Source organism: Durotheca rogersii (genome assembly GCF_024521655.1).
Source record: "Durotheca rogersii strain YMJ 92031201 chromosome Unknown GGS23scaffold_1, whole genome shotgun sequence".
NCBI lineage: Eukaryota > Fungi > Ascomycota > Sordariomycetes > Xylariales > Xylariaceae > Durotheca > Durotheca rogersii.
The window spans coordinates 491,166-505,911 of NW_026251232.1; the positions used below are offsets into that span (position 1 = coordinate 491,166).

General features: G+C 56.0%; 4 protein-coding genes and 1 non-coding gene across 5 annotated transcripts; 3 read left to right on the forward strand and 2 right to left on the reverse strand.

Annotated features, from left to right (window-relative positions):
* The first annotated feature begins 477 nt into the window (after positions 1–477).
* GGS23DRAFT_t1 lies at positions 478–569 on the forward strand. The gene has a single exon. It is a non-coding gene; the product is annotated as a tRNA-Val (tRNA).
* On the forward strand, positions 484–1,391 carry GGS23DRAFT_543475 (uncharacterized protein). The gene has a single exon (XM_051514847.1). The coding sequence runs from the start codon at positions 569–571 to the stop codon at positions 860–862; it is 294 nt and encodes a 97-aa protein (XP_051376693.1). The 5' UTR covers positions 484–568; the 3' UTR covers positions 863–1,391.
* GGS23DRAFT_5897 (uncharacterized protein) lies at positions 991–1,486 on the reverse strand. Its single transcript, XM_051517643.1, has one exon. The coding sequence runs from the start codon at positions 1,391–1,393 to the stop codon at positions 1,118–1,120; it is 276 nt and encodes a 91-aa protein (XP_051376694.1). The 5' UTR covers positions 1,394–1,486; the 3' UTR covers positions 991–1,117.
* A 1,336-nt stretch (positions 1,487–2,822) lies between these two features.
* GGS23DRAFT_591791 (CoA-transferase family III) lies at positions 2,823–4,593 on the reverse strand (the record flags this gene model as incomplete). Its single annotated transcript, XM_051517784.1, has 2 exons — positions 2,823–4,156; positions 4,221–4,593. The coding sequence occupies 2 exons, from the start codon at positions 4,591–4,593 to the stop codon at positions 2,823–2,825; spliced, it is 1,707 nt and encodes a 568-aa protein (XP_051376695.1).
* Positions 4,594–8,941: 4,348 nt separating this feature from the next.
* On the forward strand, positions 8,942–12,032 carry GGS23DRAFT_601956 (fungal-specific transcription factor domain-containing protein; the record flags this gene model as incomplete). Its single annotated transcript, XM_051519251.1, has 6 exons — positions 8,942–8,992; positions 9,123–9,543; positions 9,812–10,020; positions 10,076–10,427; positions 10,506–11,196; positions 11,288–12,032. The coding sequence occupies 6 exons, from the start codon at positions 8,942–8,944 to the stop codon at positions 12,030–12,032; spliced, it is 2,469 nt and encodes an 822-aa protein (XP_051376696.1).
* Between the last annotated feature and the right edge of the window lie 2,714 nt (positions 12,033–14,746).

Below are 14,746 nucleotides of genomic sequence, written 5' to 3' on the forward strand. Positions count from 1 at the left end.
AAGAATTCTATGCTGGAGCTCCCATTCTTACCTGGGCAGCCAGAATATAGGCCCAGTAGAATAAGGTGTACCTACCTGTGCACCTATACTACAGCCATAATAAACCCTCCGAGAGGCCCACAGGCAACCCCGCCTTAGTAGACCGCTCTGCTTGCCTGATCCCAGGGCTCTCTGGGAATAGCATGGACAACTTACACAGGTGTTATTATACCTCCACCTTCTCAGCTCAACTTTGCTGTGCTTGTGCGTGTCGCTCGCTTAACCTACCCCCCCTCTCCCCCCCCCCCCTCCCCCTCCCCCTCCCCCTCGGGTAGCTGGTTCTGGTTAGGTTCCGCTCCCGTTTACATGCACACTAGAAAGGGAAAAACGAACCCTGAAAAAGCCAAGCCCCGGTCTACCTAAGTAGGTTACCACTGGCAGAGAGGACGGTGGAGCGGCTAGCTAACTAGTACCGTGATAACGGAGCAGAATCCCAAGAGTCGCGTGGTCTAATGGTTATGATTTCTCGTTCACATTGATGTGTTCAAAATGACCCGAGAAGGTTCCGTGTTCGATCCACGGCGTGACTATGCTTTTTCCCTCCTCCAGCTGTCTAGGCGTCTTTGTTGTCCGTCTTGTCACATGTCTCGCCATTCTTTTCCTTTTACCTCGTTTCCCTCTTGGTAGCCGTCTTCTTTGGTTGTTGTGTTTCCCCCTTCTCCACCGGCTTGACGTGGAAATACGAGCACATCTTCTCAAGCCACTCCCCCCTCCTCCTCCTTTTTGCTACCCTCCTAACCCCCGCGGGAAGGGAGCGAAGAGCGGGGGCTCGTACCCCTTGATATGTCATGTCTCACTGTTGGCAAATCCGCCGGTCTCCTAACGTCTCCATGTGGCGGCAATGCTAGCCCTTGTACGGACAATCACAGTACCCTCACAACCCTCAGTTTCCTTGCCTTTCTGCCCACATATGTGCGGCGTGGCTGACTTAGCGCCAGCGCCAATGGGTGCAGTGATGGCAGCCCATTGAACCGTTGTGGTTTTACTATTGGCAGGCCGTGTCACGCCTGCTTCTGTGCCACCGCCAAGGGTGCTTCTTCTTCTTCGCCGGTCTCTTTTCTCCAGGCAGGCTAGCTACCTAAACTAGTAACCATCCCGCGCGAGAACGAGCGACGTGCACGTAGGTATCTCCTATCCACCAGATCCCGCCCGTCCCAGCCTGCTCAGCTTGCGGCTGCGCGGCGCCCTCGGCGACATGACCATGATGGCAGCGCGGAGCGCCACATTTACCTAGCCGTCCGCCTGCTGCCAGATCGGCGCATCGCCCGCCTGCCTGCCTTCTACCGACTGTGAGCGCGCACCCGTCGCCTCGCAGCAGCAGCACCGCCCGCAGGAGAGAGAGAGAGAGAGGCATAAAAAAGCCTGCTGCGCTACGTTGCGCGGTCGGTGTGACGGCGTCCGGCGCGTCGTCGTCCGCACCGCACAAGGCGCCTCGGCAACCAATGGCTCTCGCGCGAGGCCCGCCCGCTGGCAGATCCTTCGCGCGTCGGGAGCAGCGGGCGGCACCAGCCTAGGGGCCCCGCCCAACCCCTATCTACGATGAGTCCTCCGCCTGCGCCGAGGTGTGCGGGTGGGAATATCACCTTAGCCCCTGCTGCACGCACCCGGCCGCGGCTTGATCCTTCGGTAGCCAATGCGGGGCCTTGTCCGCGCTTCCCCCCCCCCCCCTTTTCGCGCGCGGCCCAGCGCCGCCAAGAGCCAGCGCGCTCCGTCGCACAGCGAACCACCAGGCCGCGCCCCCCCACGCGCCTCAGGCGAGAGAGCGTGCGCGCGCGGCGCCGCCGGTGGCCTGAGCGAGCTCCCCCCCCCCCGTCCCAGCACATCGTCCGACAGGCGCAGGAGAATCGCACGGGCGTGGGGGGATACCGCCAGGTAGATGCGTCCACTCGGGCGCGTGTCGCGCGCGCCGCCAGCCACCTGACCTGCCTGCCTTCGGACGAGGCGGCGAGGCGGAGGAGGGGGGGGAGGGAGGAAAGGGGGCCGCGGACGACGGGGGCCTCGTTTATCTGCGCCCATCTTATCTATCCGTCTGCCCGGTCTCTCCTTGCCGGCGCCACCGGTCGTGTGACTCTGGCGGTACGCACGTAAAAGTCAAGAAGCATCGACGTCCTGTTTAGGCAGATCGTTCCGTGTCGCTCTGGCGTCCTCGTCCTACCCATCGCCGCCACCGCGTAGCTCGCCGGCAGCCGATGCGGTAAGGCGTCCGCCGCGACGAAGCGAGCCCGGGCTTCTTATACCTACGTATTCTTGTCTCCCCCTCCCCCCCAACACACTCCCTGCCACCTTCAACCAGGTCCAGCAGCTAGACCATACGTGGTTGATGTGGCAATGTCTGTGATGTGAGGGGTAATTATATAGATATCGTGCGAGGGGCTTGCCTATTTCAATACCCGATCATGCTCGCCCATTAAATGCCACGGCTCCTAGACTACCGAGGAAGGATATACGACTCGGGCATTTGTAATCCCATAAACAATCCGGAACGTGTAGAGGGCAAAATTGCGCCAATGACACATCGTGGTTACGATAAATACTCTTAGAAAGGGACACGCACACACCATGCTATGCCTAGACAACTCGCTAACCTTCCCTCTACCCCCCTTCTCCTCCCCCCTGGCGGTGTCGGGACTAACGTGCCTCCTGCTTTTCAAGTGATGTTCTCCACGGAATTTACCGCGACTCTCGCCCACGTTGGACAAGGATGAAGAGCATCGACATTCCGATACGACTTTGGAACCGACGATAAATAACCTGGATCCCATACATACCTCGACAGAGGGACGTTACGTTTGTGGTAGTAGCGCATCGTCCCTTTCCCAGTCCTCCCAAGTCGGCTTGTCATACCCGTTAGGCCGTGTTGGCCGCACGTGGCCAATCTCGATGCCCTCCACCTCGAGTGGCTCCTTGGGCCATTTAACCACGCCGTTAAACGCCTCGCTATACGCGCTTTGCATCATGTGGTCCCCGAACAGCTCCGGGTGGAGACGCTTGATGCTGCGCAGGGCCCGCTGGCTTACTTCGTCCACGGAGTCGTTATGGCGTAGCTCGAAGAAGCGAGGGTCGTGCTCGTGACGCAGTTTTTCTTCAACATCGGCCGGGTATGTACCGAGAGATAGGAGGAACAGGTCGTACTGTGACAGGCTGGTCCGGCACATCCAGCTGCCGCCCTCGGTCGCCCGTCGATAGATGCCCGATAGCGCCGCAACGGCACCGGCACACCCTGTCCCGTAATCGGACATAGGAAACGGCGGGACTACCGGCTCGTCCAGCCCCATGAATCGGCCTTGTTCCCACGCTACGCCGGTGACGCAATCCGCAATCTGCTGCCAGCCCGGACGTCCAGACCATTCGGCACCCCTCTCAACGCCACCAAAACAATCCTCGGTCACGTAGACGAGGCCTCTGCCACGCTGTGCTGCCTTTGCCGCGAGCTCCTCCGGACGATACCCGAGACGCGCAAAGGCACCGGGCCGATATCCGTCGACGATGACGTCGGTCGTAGAGAGGAGCGATTCGAATGTGTCGGCATCCTCTGCGTTCTTGAGATGTAGCGATGTCGTATGTTTCCCCGTATTGACGTCTAATTGGAAGAACGGGACATCTGGTAACTGGGGCGAGGTAATCTTGAGCACTGATGCGCCATGTGCCGCCAGAGCACGACCAATGGTCGGGCCTGCGATCACTCGGCACAGCTCGATCACGCGAATTCCCTGCAGACATTGATCCGGGCCACCCGTCGGATTCGCGAATGGGACCGGCGGTGTGTCCATGTTCAGGGGTGCTACAGTGAACAGGGGAAGAGACGCCAGTGCCCGGCCATGGGCGGTCTTCTGGTATTTTTCTCTGGTAAAAACCGGCGCGCCTGCTTGGTGGTGTTCCCGATTGAGGGTTTCCAACTCGGATGCAGAGAACCGTCCAACCGCTCGTTCGATCACATCAATACACTCCCGATAATCTACCAATCCTGGGAAAAATGCGGGGAGGCCTATCATCTCCAAAGTCGTCGTGGCTTCTAAAGATCCGTGTATGTGGTAGTACTCTCCTCGGAGCCTAGTTTCGTAAAGGCCGGCCGATAGGCGGCGGTATATATTCGACTGGGCCTGGTTTAAATCGGTATCTTCGTGTTTTTGATTAGCGCAACTATTCCAGGCCCCATTCCGACGTGGATACATGACACAAACCGGGTATTCTCTTCTTGGTGTCGGGGTTGCCCTTATCCAAGCCGTCGATGTTGGTGATGTACGCGGACATTAGAAAAGTGGCCACGTGCTCTAGGGTGACCTTTATGGCCCTTTCGCGTTGGGTCCCTCGAACATCCGCAATGGCAGCAGCAACGCATCCTTCGAGGGCCTTGAGTGCTGCTACCGCTTCTTGCTCGCGCAAGGGGCACGGGAAGCACACCGCGTCTCCCGTCTGGGAATATTTCAAGAACGCGGCGTGCTCGGCGTGCCACAGGGCAGCCCCCGGAAGCTCCGTCTTGAGGGATTGCCATAACGTCTTGAAAGCAATTCTCGCACCTTCGCTTACCGGACTACTTCCAGACCCCACAGCCATGGATGAGTCTATTTTTGGACGCCCGACGGTCATAATCGAGGCAGCAGAAGGCGATATCCAAATGAGGGCTTGGGACCATAAACTATAGGCAAAGAAAGCAAGGACGCCCAAAACGGTACGCCACACAGCTACTTAAAGCCGCGAGAGAGACCGTGAATAGCAGTACGTATACTCCATACAGCAGGATATTGCGATCCATCATTTTCGGAGCTACTCACCGAAACTCCCCATTTGCGAAATCGGGATCCAGGGGGGAGGACACATAAGTGATGATCTTTCTTGCGGTCTAAGAGATGGCAGACTGAACCTTGCTAGGTCGGACTCGTGTCAACGGTCCATCCAGTAGAAGCGGTATCCACATTCGGCAGTGGTGTGTCAAAAAGCACCACACGTGTGTAGGCATGCCGCTAGAGGCATTGCGGCCTCGACGACAAGACGGCTAGGCAATCCCGCGGTGGACTGAGAACCGACTACGTGACTAAGCACCCTCGCACGCTGGTCCTTGCAGTGCACCCGACGACGTGGAGCGATGCTCTGCCGATTGGAAATTAGCACCGAGGGCCTACCGCGGCCTAGAAAGCGTGCCAGAGGCCAGCCGAGCCTAGCGGACGGCCCGTATCAAGACGATTCAGCAAGACGTCTACAGGCCCCGACGGTGCTGGGGCACGTGCGGACATTGCTCAACTCGTCTCGGTAGAGACGAATGAAAAGACCCCGAGAAATGAACAGACAGCCATGAATTTAGCCTCGGAGCACCTAACGCTACCGATAGTAGCGAAGGTCAGGCATCGAGATTGATGCGGCCGATTGGGACGGAGGCAGCGGTCGCCAGTCACGACGTAGGTGAGGTCGGAGGAATTTGCGGTAAAGGGTTACACGCAGATCCAGAGTGCCTAATCGAGAATCGCGTGAAGACGGTTTGAGACCAACATGCAGGGACGGAAGAATGCTGAACATGCCAGGCCGCCGACGAATCGGTCGCGGACGAGACAGATACGAAGTGCACCATCCGAGGAATGCAAGTCGTCCAAAACGTTGACCAGGTCGGGGGGGGGGGGGAGGTTGCTTATCCAACGGCCCATAGTGACACATCTGGTCTCAGAAAAGGCATTGACAGCTTGTCTTAGCTGAGTCAAGGGGAGTGGGGAAGAGATGTTCGTGAACGGTGAGGGGGGCGAGACAGAGACGACGAGGGCGAGGGGGAGAGAGAGGTTGATGTTTTTGGTGGTGAGGTTGATTGAGCCGCATATAATGGGTGGCTAGACCCCATTAGGCACACATCTCCCACCTCAGGGACTCGGCAAGATGGAGGTGTCTTCGCTGAAGCACCCCTGGAGCCAAAGTGGTGAGGTGACGGAGCGGGCGGGCTGGGGCGCAGGTTACGAACGGCTTGTTGGAGAACAAAACCTCCAACAACAGGCTGCCTAGCGTGGTGTAGATACCTGGCGTTACATCGTCGACGGCTAGACCCGAGGCGTGGGCATGGAACCCGTCACGTACTCGAGAGTACCGGCATCCTCGGGAAGGCATGCGTCCTGCAGGTTTACGTACCTGGGTAGCATTGAACTTTGGCACCGCATTAAGTTCCTTTTGCGTTAGATAGTCTTCCGAGAGGTACCTACCTAGGTAGCTACTTCTATATGTACTCCTCCTCTCGCCAGCCTGCGGGTACCTACCTTAGGTACCTCTAAGATAAAGGTATACATAGACCTACCCTACTCTACCTACCCTACCTTACCTTAGGTACCTACCTACCTGCCTTGTACCTAGGTCGATAAGGGGGGAGGGCCCGTCCCCCTTATCATGGATAGACTATGAGTAGTGCCTGCCCTGCCCTAGCATACATATACCGAGGCACCTGCACGGACAGGTAGGCAGGTTGAGGTACCTATAGGTAGCAGGTAGGTACCTTCTCAGGGTATCTAATGTACTCCATGGCACACGGCTCGGGCGCATGTACTACCTTAGGTACCTACCTACCTACGGTGTACCTTACCCCCCGCGGCTTTGCAGGTTTCTAGAAGGCAGGCGGGTATCCATCTACATGTACGTAGCCCACTTCCTCCGGCTTCTTTTTCGCCCCTGGCCCTTCCCGTCCCTGGCGGCATTTAGGTGCGTTATCCGGCGGAGACGGTTGGCCGTAGCGCCTGCTTCCGCCGTTAGCTGTTCCTAGTGGAAGGGCCTGCCCGCCGCGACTTGGCCCTGATCACCAGTACCTCCAAGTGACTGCGGAGAGAGGTTGCTTATACGTGGCCGCCGGCTGGGATATCGGCAGAGCGTGCGGTATCGTGTACCCGAATATGCGGTACTGAGCAGACGACCGGGCTGAATCCCCTACCTCCGGGCGTGACGAGGCAAGTATGGGTGCGCCATCGTCGTCTCATCTCATCGTGGATCTCATCTCATCCTAACCGCATCTCGACCTTAGCCCGTAAAAATCTGGATATCCCGGCGTGACGAGCACCGTGGGCCAGCCACGAACCTCACATGCTTGCCCACACCAACACGCACACACCTATCCATATTGCCCTCTCGTCACATCTCACATTCGTCAGTTCGCTAGATCCGGTGGGATTCGCCTCAACACGTACGGCATCTGGTGCCATTATTGAAGCCACAGGCGAGTGATGGCCGCTGCAAATATCGAGACGACCAGTCGCTTGGCAACGTGCCGTCCGGGCACCCCATAGCAGAGACAGAGACAGAGACAGAGACAGAGACAGAGCACGGTTTCCGGCCGCCCACTGATCTCGACGTGGGCTCCCCGTCCGGAACAAATATATATATATATATATATATACATATACATATACATACGGGATATATAGAGAGAGGTATATATTTGTGTATATATCCGCGCGTGGGCGCGTGGTGTATTGTCGATAATAAAAAGTCCGCACTCCTTTATCTGTCGAGATCCCTTCGCCCCCCTCGCCCCCCCCCCCCAACAGCCCCTGACGATCTCGAGAAGGAGGAGAAGAAGACGAAGAAGAAGGGGGGAGACGAGGAAGAGGAAGGAGAAGAAAAAAGAAGAAAATACCCAAGACCACACACCCAACAAGGCATTGCTACAGAAAACAAGCCTTCTCCCGCGTCTTGGGCGGTGCGAGAACGCCACCCTACTGCCTGACGGAGTCTCACTTGATTGATCTACGATCCAGCTGCCCAATCACGGGCCTACTCCCTCCCCCAGCCCTGCTCCCATCTCTCATCGAAATCATGACCGGAAAAGTCAAAGGGGGCCGAGACCGTCCAATGTCCGGCTCAGGAGAGGGCACCTACCAGTGGGCGTGCATGGCTCTGCGTCGGCCACCATCCTTGAGCTCGTTCTCGAGAAAAAGCTATCGAGCCGGCCCTTGTATTCTCTCTACCATAACATCCCCACGATAGCTCTCTCCTTTGCCAATCTCCCGCTTCCGACGCGTCCGGCCGGTTCTGCGTGCGATCCTCCTGACATTCCCGCCTCTTTTTTTATCATCGCCATCCTTCCCGCGTTAGTCAGCTACTGCTGTGGCAGATCACTATAGCGCTCCCCGTCCCGTCGAGCTGGCTTCTTACAGCTAGCTAAGCTGCTTGGTCGCTGCCTTACCTGCCCGCGCCCCCCCCCACACACCCTCGCCCCCCCTTCGACTTGTATATTCGGTTATATACTCTAGTTCTATACCCTTTTCCACCGGGTCCGCTGTCCACGCATCCACAACAGCCTTGTCAACTATCTATACTCCCCCCCTCCCTTCCCGCTGCCTGTGCCGCATGTGGGCCGCTTGTCCCTCCTCTGCCGGGTAGACGAGCGAGCTACTACTGCCGGGTCAATTCACATTCCAGTTCAACCGCATTCCCACGCCGCTGGACCTGAGGGCCCGTCTGTCTTCCGATAGGGCTAGACCTGGGCATTTTGTCCGCATCCGAGACCGACGCCTCTGCACCCATAAGACCGGCGCCGACCCGAAGTCATCATTTGGTTCTGCTTTCTCTCCGCTGTCCGACTTGAGCTCTGCCGTCGTGTGGCGAAAGCGTCGGATGGCGGATGTGACCTGGATTCCTTGTGGCTCATACCATCATGACACGACCTAAGGTTGATCCTGACAAGAGGCAACGTACCGCCCAGGCTTGCGACTCTTGTAAACGCAGGAAACAAAAGGTCAGTCAAATCGTCGAATTCCCCCCTCCCCCCCCCCCCGCATCGTTCTCCTCTCCATCACAACCGCCCTTACCTATTCTTTGTCGTATCTCGCACGTGAAGTCGCCCAGATTTCCGGCAACGGGTATGTGAAGTAGTTTGTGGGGTAGATCGTCGAGGACGTCTCTCTCTAGACAGACAGACATCCCTACTTGCGTAGCGCACGCTATGAGCAGCGACAACCGACGCTACGGGTCTGTTTCGAGAGGATCGCTTACCGTCTCACAAAGGACCAGCAAAATTGTGTAGCCACTCAAACGTGGACAGCATATCGAAAGTCCACTACAGAGTTTCATTGAGCATCAGAACTTATTGTCACCAACCTTGCTAACTGTGGGAGTCGTTGTAGTGCAATGGGTTGAAGCCATGTAACACATGTGTCAAGCGGAACCTGGAGTGCCTGTACACACCATCCGGCCTGGAACAAGGCGGATCCCAAGAATCCCTCGGGTCGCCGAGTAAGCGTCGACATGTTGATGGTTCGCCAAGCATGTTGAAACCTATTCTCGAATCCAACCAGATCGCCACGGCACACACCACACCATCCCTTGCGCCGTGGAGACCTGCTGACAGGCCGGCAATGGGACTCGCAGAGGCGGAGTCACTCGAGTCGGACCAAAAGAAACCCATGGGGATGTCTCGCACTTTTCTCAGTAGCATTGATCGCGATTTCGATTCCCGCTCTCGGATAAGCAATGCTAGCGGAACCGCAGACGAAGCAGAGCTTGTATCCCTACCGAGAATGCTGATGGACATGACGGGAAGGCTACGTAAGTCCAAACCGCGTCGTCTCCGCTGTGATCGGGTGGATAGCGGGCGCGCTTGCTCCCTCCTCTACAGAACAGCCGATACTACGTATACTCGCCATGCCATATCTATACGGGGGCGGGGAGGGCTTCAGGGGGTGTCGTGAGAATATACCCCCCCTCCCCCCCTTTTCCCCTTTTCACCAGGCGGTACAATTGGCGACATGCTAGCGGCATGTCACACATCTGAGAAACAAGCGCTCGGCGTGCTGATATATTCTGGATAATCTAGTATACGTTGGCGACTCTGCTAGCCTGTCATACTTGCAGCTGATTCGCATGATTGTGGAGAGCGTCTCTGGCCCGTCCGAGTTTACCGTCGATCCCCAAAGGCACAATATACTCGAAAATACCATCCTGCTCCCGCGGGATACGAGGCCGACCGGGGTGCTCCCAGATAAGAAAACAGCCGATATACTAGTAGAGTCTTTCTTTACGAACGTATGTATAAAACCCTCATGTTTGACACTCAGCCAGGTTTCTCATCAAGTTTCAGACATCGGGACTCATCGAGGTGTTCAATAAGAGCGAGTTTCTCCAGTCGGTGGAAGAATGCTACAACGAACCCCTTAGCATTGGCCAACCGCTGTTATGCGTGTTGAATTTAGTTTTCGCCATTGGCCTCGTCATCGCCCGCCCGCCGGAGGGAACTGACGACGCGGCCGTGGTTCAAAATTTGCATTCCGAACCCATCAGCCGTGCTGAGCTTTTCTACCAGAATGCTAAGAGCATACATGACCCGGTATCGGGTTTTGAGGATGGAGACTTTTGGTCGATCCAGGCACTTCTTCTAATGTCGCTCTACATGCTATCGGTGTCTAAGAGAAATGCGGCATATGCTTACTATGGTTAGCATGCTCCGTTGTCCCCTACCACATCCGTCCTCCCCCCCTCTCCTTTCTGAATTTTCTAACTATGGCAAATAGGAATGGCGGTACGATCCGCGTTTGCCTTGGGGTTACATAGGGAGGAGAGCATGGTGATATTCAGCGAGCCTGAACGCCAGACCCGGAGGAATGTGTGGAGGACTCTCTTCATCCTCGACCGCTTCCTTTCGGCGTGCCTCGGCCGCCCCACGGCCATCTCAGAGGAAGACTGCTCCGAGCATGCGCTAGAATCCCCCAAGATGATGGGAGTGGAGGAAACCGTGATCGGCGGCGCGTCAACGGAAACAAGCTCAGTGGCACTAGACGCCGCTGTCAGAAGCTGCTTTTTGATCGGGTCGACTCTTAAGAAGGTCTACTCGAAACGAAGAGTCTCGACTCTAGTCGCACAGGAAATCGCCGATCACCTGGAACATTGGGAGCGGGAATTGCATCACGACTTGCGTTGTCAACGGATCGTTGACGAACCCATCGACTCGGCACAAGCGATTGCTATACTCCACGTTAATCTCCTTCATTGTCATTCCGTCTTGCTTCTCACGAGACCCTTCTTCCTATTCCTCCTCAAGATGGGTTGTGACGACTTGTCAGGCAATCCTCGAAAGCCGCACAATTTCAGCCAAAGATTAGAGAAGTTCTCTCAGGCCTGCGTCGAAACCTCGCAAAGAACCATCATCTTGGTAGCCCGCGCATTAAATGCTGCATATCTACCTCAGTGCAATCCCTTCGTTATGTTAGCCTCCTCCACCTGCTCCACCCCTTTTCTCTTGCACTGAATTACTTTATAAAACTAAGAGCTGATGTAGGCTGCTTCCCTTGAATAGATACTTCGTCTTCTCGGCAGCGCTCATAATCCTGAGCAACGAATTCGCCTCGCTTTACCACAATCCCGACGCGGAGAATTCGATCCGCAGCGCGTTATCGATATTAAATTACTGCGGGCAAAGGGACGCACAGGCTAAGCGAGTTTCGTATATTATCGAAACCTTCCACAACGCGAATATTCAGAGGTCCTCGACAGCCAAGAAGATATCTCTACCTGGCCGCAAAATACCTACCGTATCCACGTTGTTGCAGACGTTCCAGCACGACCCGATTTCCCACTTCTTCCATCGCGTGAAACCTGACCGGCAAGACCTGTACGTAGTCGACACATCGATGATCAAGGACCGGGCGATGGCCAACATGACGACGGTGGCGCCGGACCCCTCGATGCGCTCTATGATGTCACAAACACTGCAACAGCCGAGCCCCGAGGGAAGCGCGTCGCTGAACAGCGGCGTCGCGACGGCAGGGGGCATTGTACCCGGGGTTGATCCCCTCAGTGGTAACGACTCCGAGATTGACTTCGATACGTTATGGCACGGGTGGCCCGGGCCGGGGGTGGCGGGTCCGGGGGTACCCGTCACCGGCATTAGCATCGCACCTCTGATGCAGTCGGCGGACAGCTTCAGCCCATATGGGCTACAGCAAGCACCACCACTGCCGCCCCCAGTGCCACCCCCGGTGAGCAGCCTCAACGCTAACGTGCCACCGCCGTCACAGTATCCGCATTCGGGGTTCAGATGACGGACGACTGTACGATAAAAGTATTGAAGGTTTCTAGATATATACGACGTGATACCTATGGCAACAGTAGGTGAATTTACGGAGGGTTGCCTGGGCCTGGATGGGAGGGGGTGCGTGTCTCACGAAACACCTGTCCACGCATATATACCTGTTTAAGGGGAGCTTGGCTTTTTTTTTGTGTTTTCCCTTCTTTCTTTGGTCCACGTGGTAGGATCTCTTATCATATGTCGGCTGAGCTGGTCTGTGTTGGAACTAGATGGATAAATTGCTTCCACTATCACGCGCAATAGGGTGATGAGAAAATCCAGGAAGGGAAGAAAACGGATGAGCGAAACCAGCATTTGGTTCGCTAACACAAATACGCTCAAGGAACCCCTTCTCTTGCTGACAATGGAGGATCGGCAAGTTTCTTTACTTGGGGCATGAGTGACAAGTATGGGATGGAGATGGGAAAGGGGGGGGACAGCGAAGGAGTGTTACGAGGTAACCAAATGGAAAGCATACCTACCTGTCTTTATTCCACGCTGGTTTTCTCCCGTTCTTTTGGGCAACCTCAGTGAGCTAAAAGTATGTAGTCAGAGCGTCAGTAGTAGATCCATAGATGAAGATGGTCAGAGAGAGGTCCGCGGTATCGGTACCATCCAATGTGTCCAGACTATACATACACATCCGCACACATGTTCGGTGGATGGATAGGTGGGCTTCTAGCCTCGAAATTGACGTACTCGTCTACAGTTTAATCTAGAAGGCGCGTGGGTACCGTGTAAAGCTCTCGACGGGATGAAATAAAATAGTGGGCTTGTTTATTCTCCGCATTTCATCGCAGGACAACCGATGAGACAGCGGAGTAAGGGGAGGGTCGGGATTCTTGTCCTCGTCCCCCTTTCGTCCTCTCTATTACCCTCCACCACATGCGGGAGCTGAACTGAGCCTGGTCCAAGCAGCGAGGAGGTTGGGTTGCGAATAGTTGGGCGTCCCGCGTAGACAAAATTGGATAGGATGGGTGGACTGGCGGTGTTCTCTAAACCAACCAGTGCCGACGAGGGAGATTTCCGGGTTCTACTGTCATCTCAAGAGAAATGCCACCATAGATACATGGAATCTCTCGAGGGGAATAAGGGGGGCCGATGAGACATGGCCAGGCGCACCAGATTTCCGGGGCTGCGCGCGCGCGCTCGACATGGCGGCATACACACATACACACATCGCACATACACATATCGTACATTACTGGCTAGTTGGCTTACACGTCCGCTCGTATTTGGACCAGCAGTGGGTGTGATTATGATGTGCTCTTGTGCAGGCAAGCCATCCGATCGACGATGACTAGCGCCGACGCTGGTCCGCCTATGCCTATCAGTCTACCGGACCAGTCTCGTCACCAACCAACCCAGCTCCTCCGCCACCGAGAGGAGGCGGTATCGACCACCAACAATAGAGCTGACGAATGTGATTGCTAGAGATCGACGGCAGGCAAGCGACGAACAAGAGAGAGAGAAAGCCAAGCAGGACTGGCGCCGACGCCGACAGGGCATAGCATATTCAGCTAGGCCGGGGGCGAGCTGAGCAAGATCGAGCTGTTCATTGATGAAGCTCTCGTGGGTATGACGGCGTAAATTAATTACGGACGATCCAGTCATCCAAGTTAGATCAGATACGTCTAGGCATGCTGTACTGGCGCTTGATAGGGGGGAAAGGGTCACGAGAATTCTTTTTTTTTTTTTCGCGCTATTGCCTGCTCGTATGTCCCTCCTTACCTCTCTCCCCGTATCTATCTAATACCCCCTTTTCACCTTGTCTCGCTCCACGGTAAGCCCGCTTAAGGCGCTTACAGCGAATTTTAAAGAGAGCGAGAAAACAGCTAAAGCCTGTATGTGCCGCTGAGCTGCATGTCTTGTCGGCGCCTGGATGCCGACACAGTGGATTCTAGCTGACTGCCTCCCCGCCTGCCTAGCTAGCTGCTAGCTAGTAGTAGCGGCCGGGAGGGACTCGACTGGACTCGCCCCTCTCAACCTGGCAGCCGGCAGCACGACGAGAGGAATCTCACTTAAGACACCACGCCGCGGGACAGGGTAACTGCTCGGATGTTGGCTACGAGAGCTTCTATCGGAATACCGGGGACGACGGGGTTAGCGTCGATCCTCGCTCGTGGGTCAAGAGAGAGAGCGAGAGAGCGAAAAAGAGATGGAATAGCGCTAAGGTGGCAGGGCACCGCGTAATACCCTATCCCCAGCATGGAATTGGCTAGCCTCGACTTGGAATCGCATAGGCATATGCAGCCGGAACTTCCAGGAGTCGTATATGAGAGAGGAAAAGGAGAGATTGGGATGTGATGTGGCAGGGAATACCGCCGCCAGGGACTCGACCCGACCCGGCCCGACCCGGCCCAGCCCGGTCAGAGACTTGCCCAGCCGCTGTCGTCGACTAGGCTTCTATGGATGGGGCGGAATTGCATACTATACACGCGCATACATACATATTCCCAAGACGTACGTATGCGTGCGTAGTAAGCTTATCCTCCCCGGCGACGCAGCAACAGCTTAAGATCGATTCATTATCAACTTTAAATCAGCCCTACCGACGGCTCGACGCCGCATGTCCATCCTTACCAAGGGGCCCCTGACGGCAGGCCGGGCTATCCTAGCTAGGCGCCGCCAGCCAGGCCCGGGTGACTATTAAAGTTAGCATCATCCCTCCTAGCGGAGACGCACCGG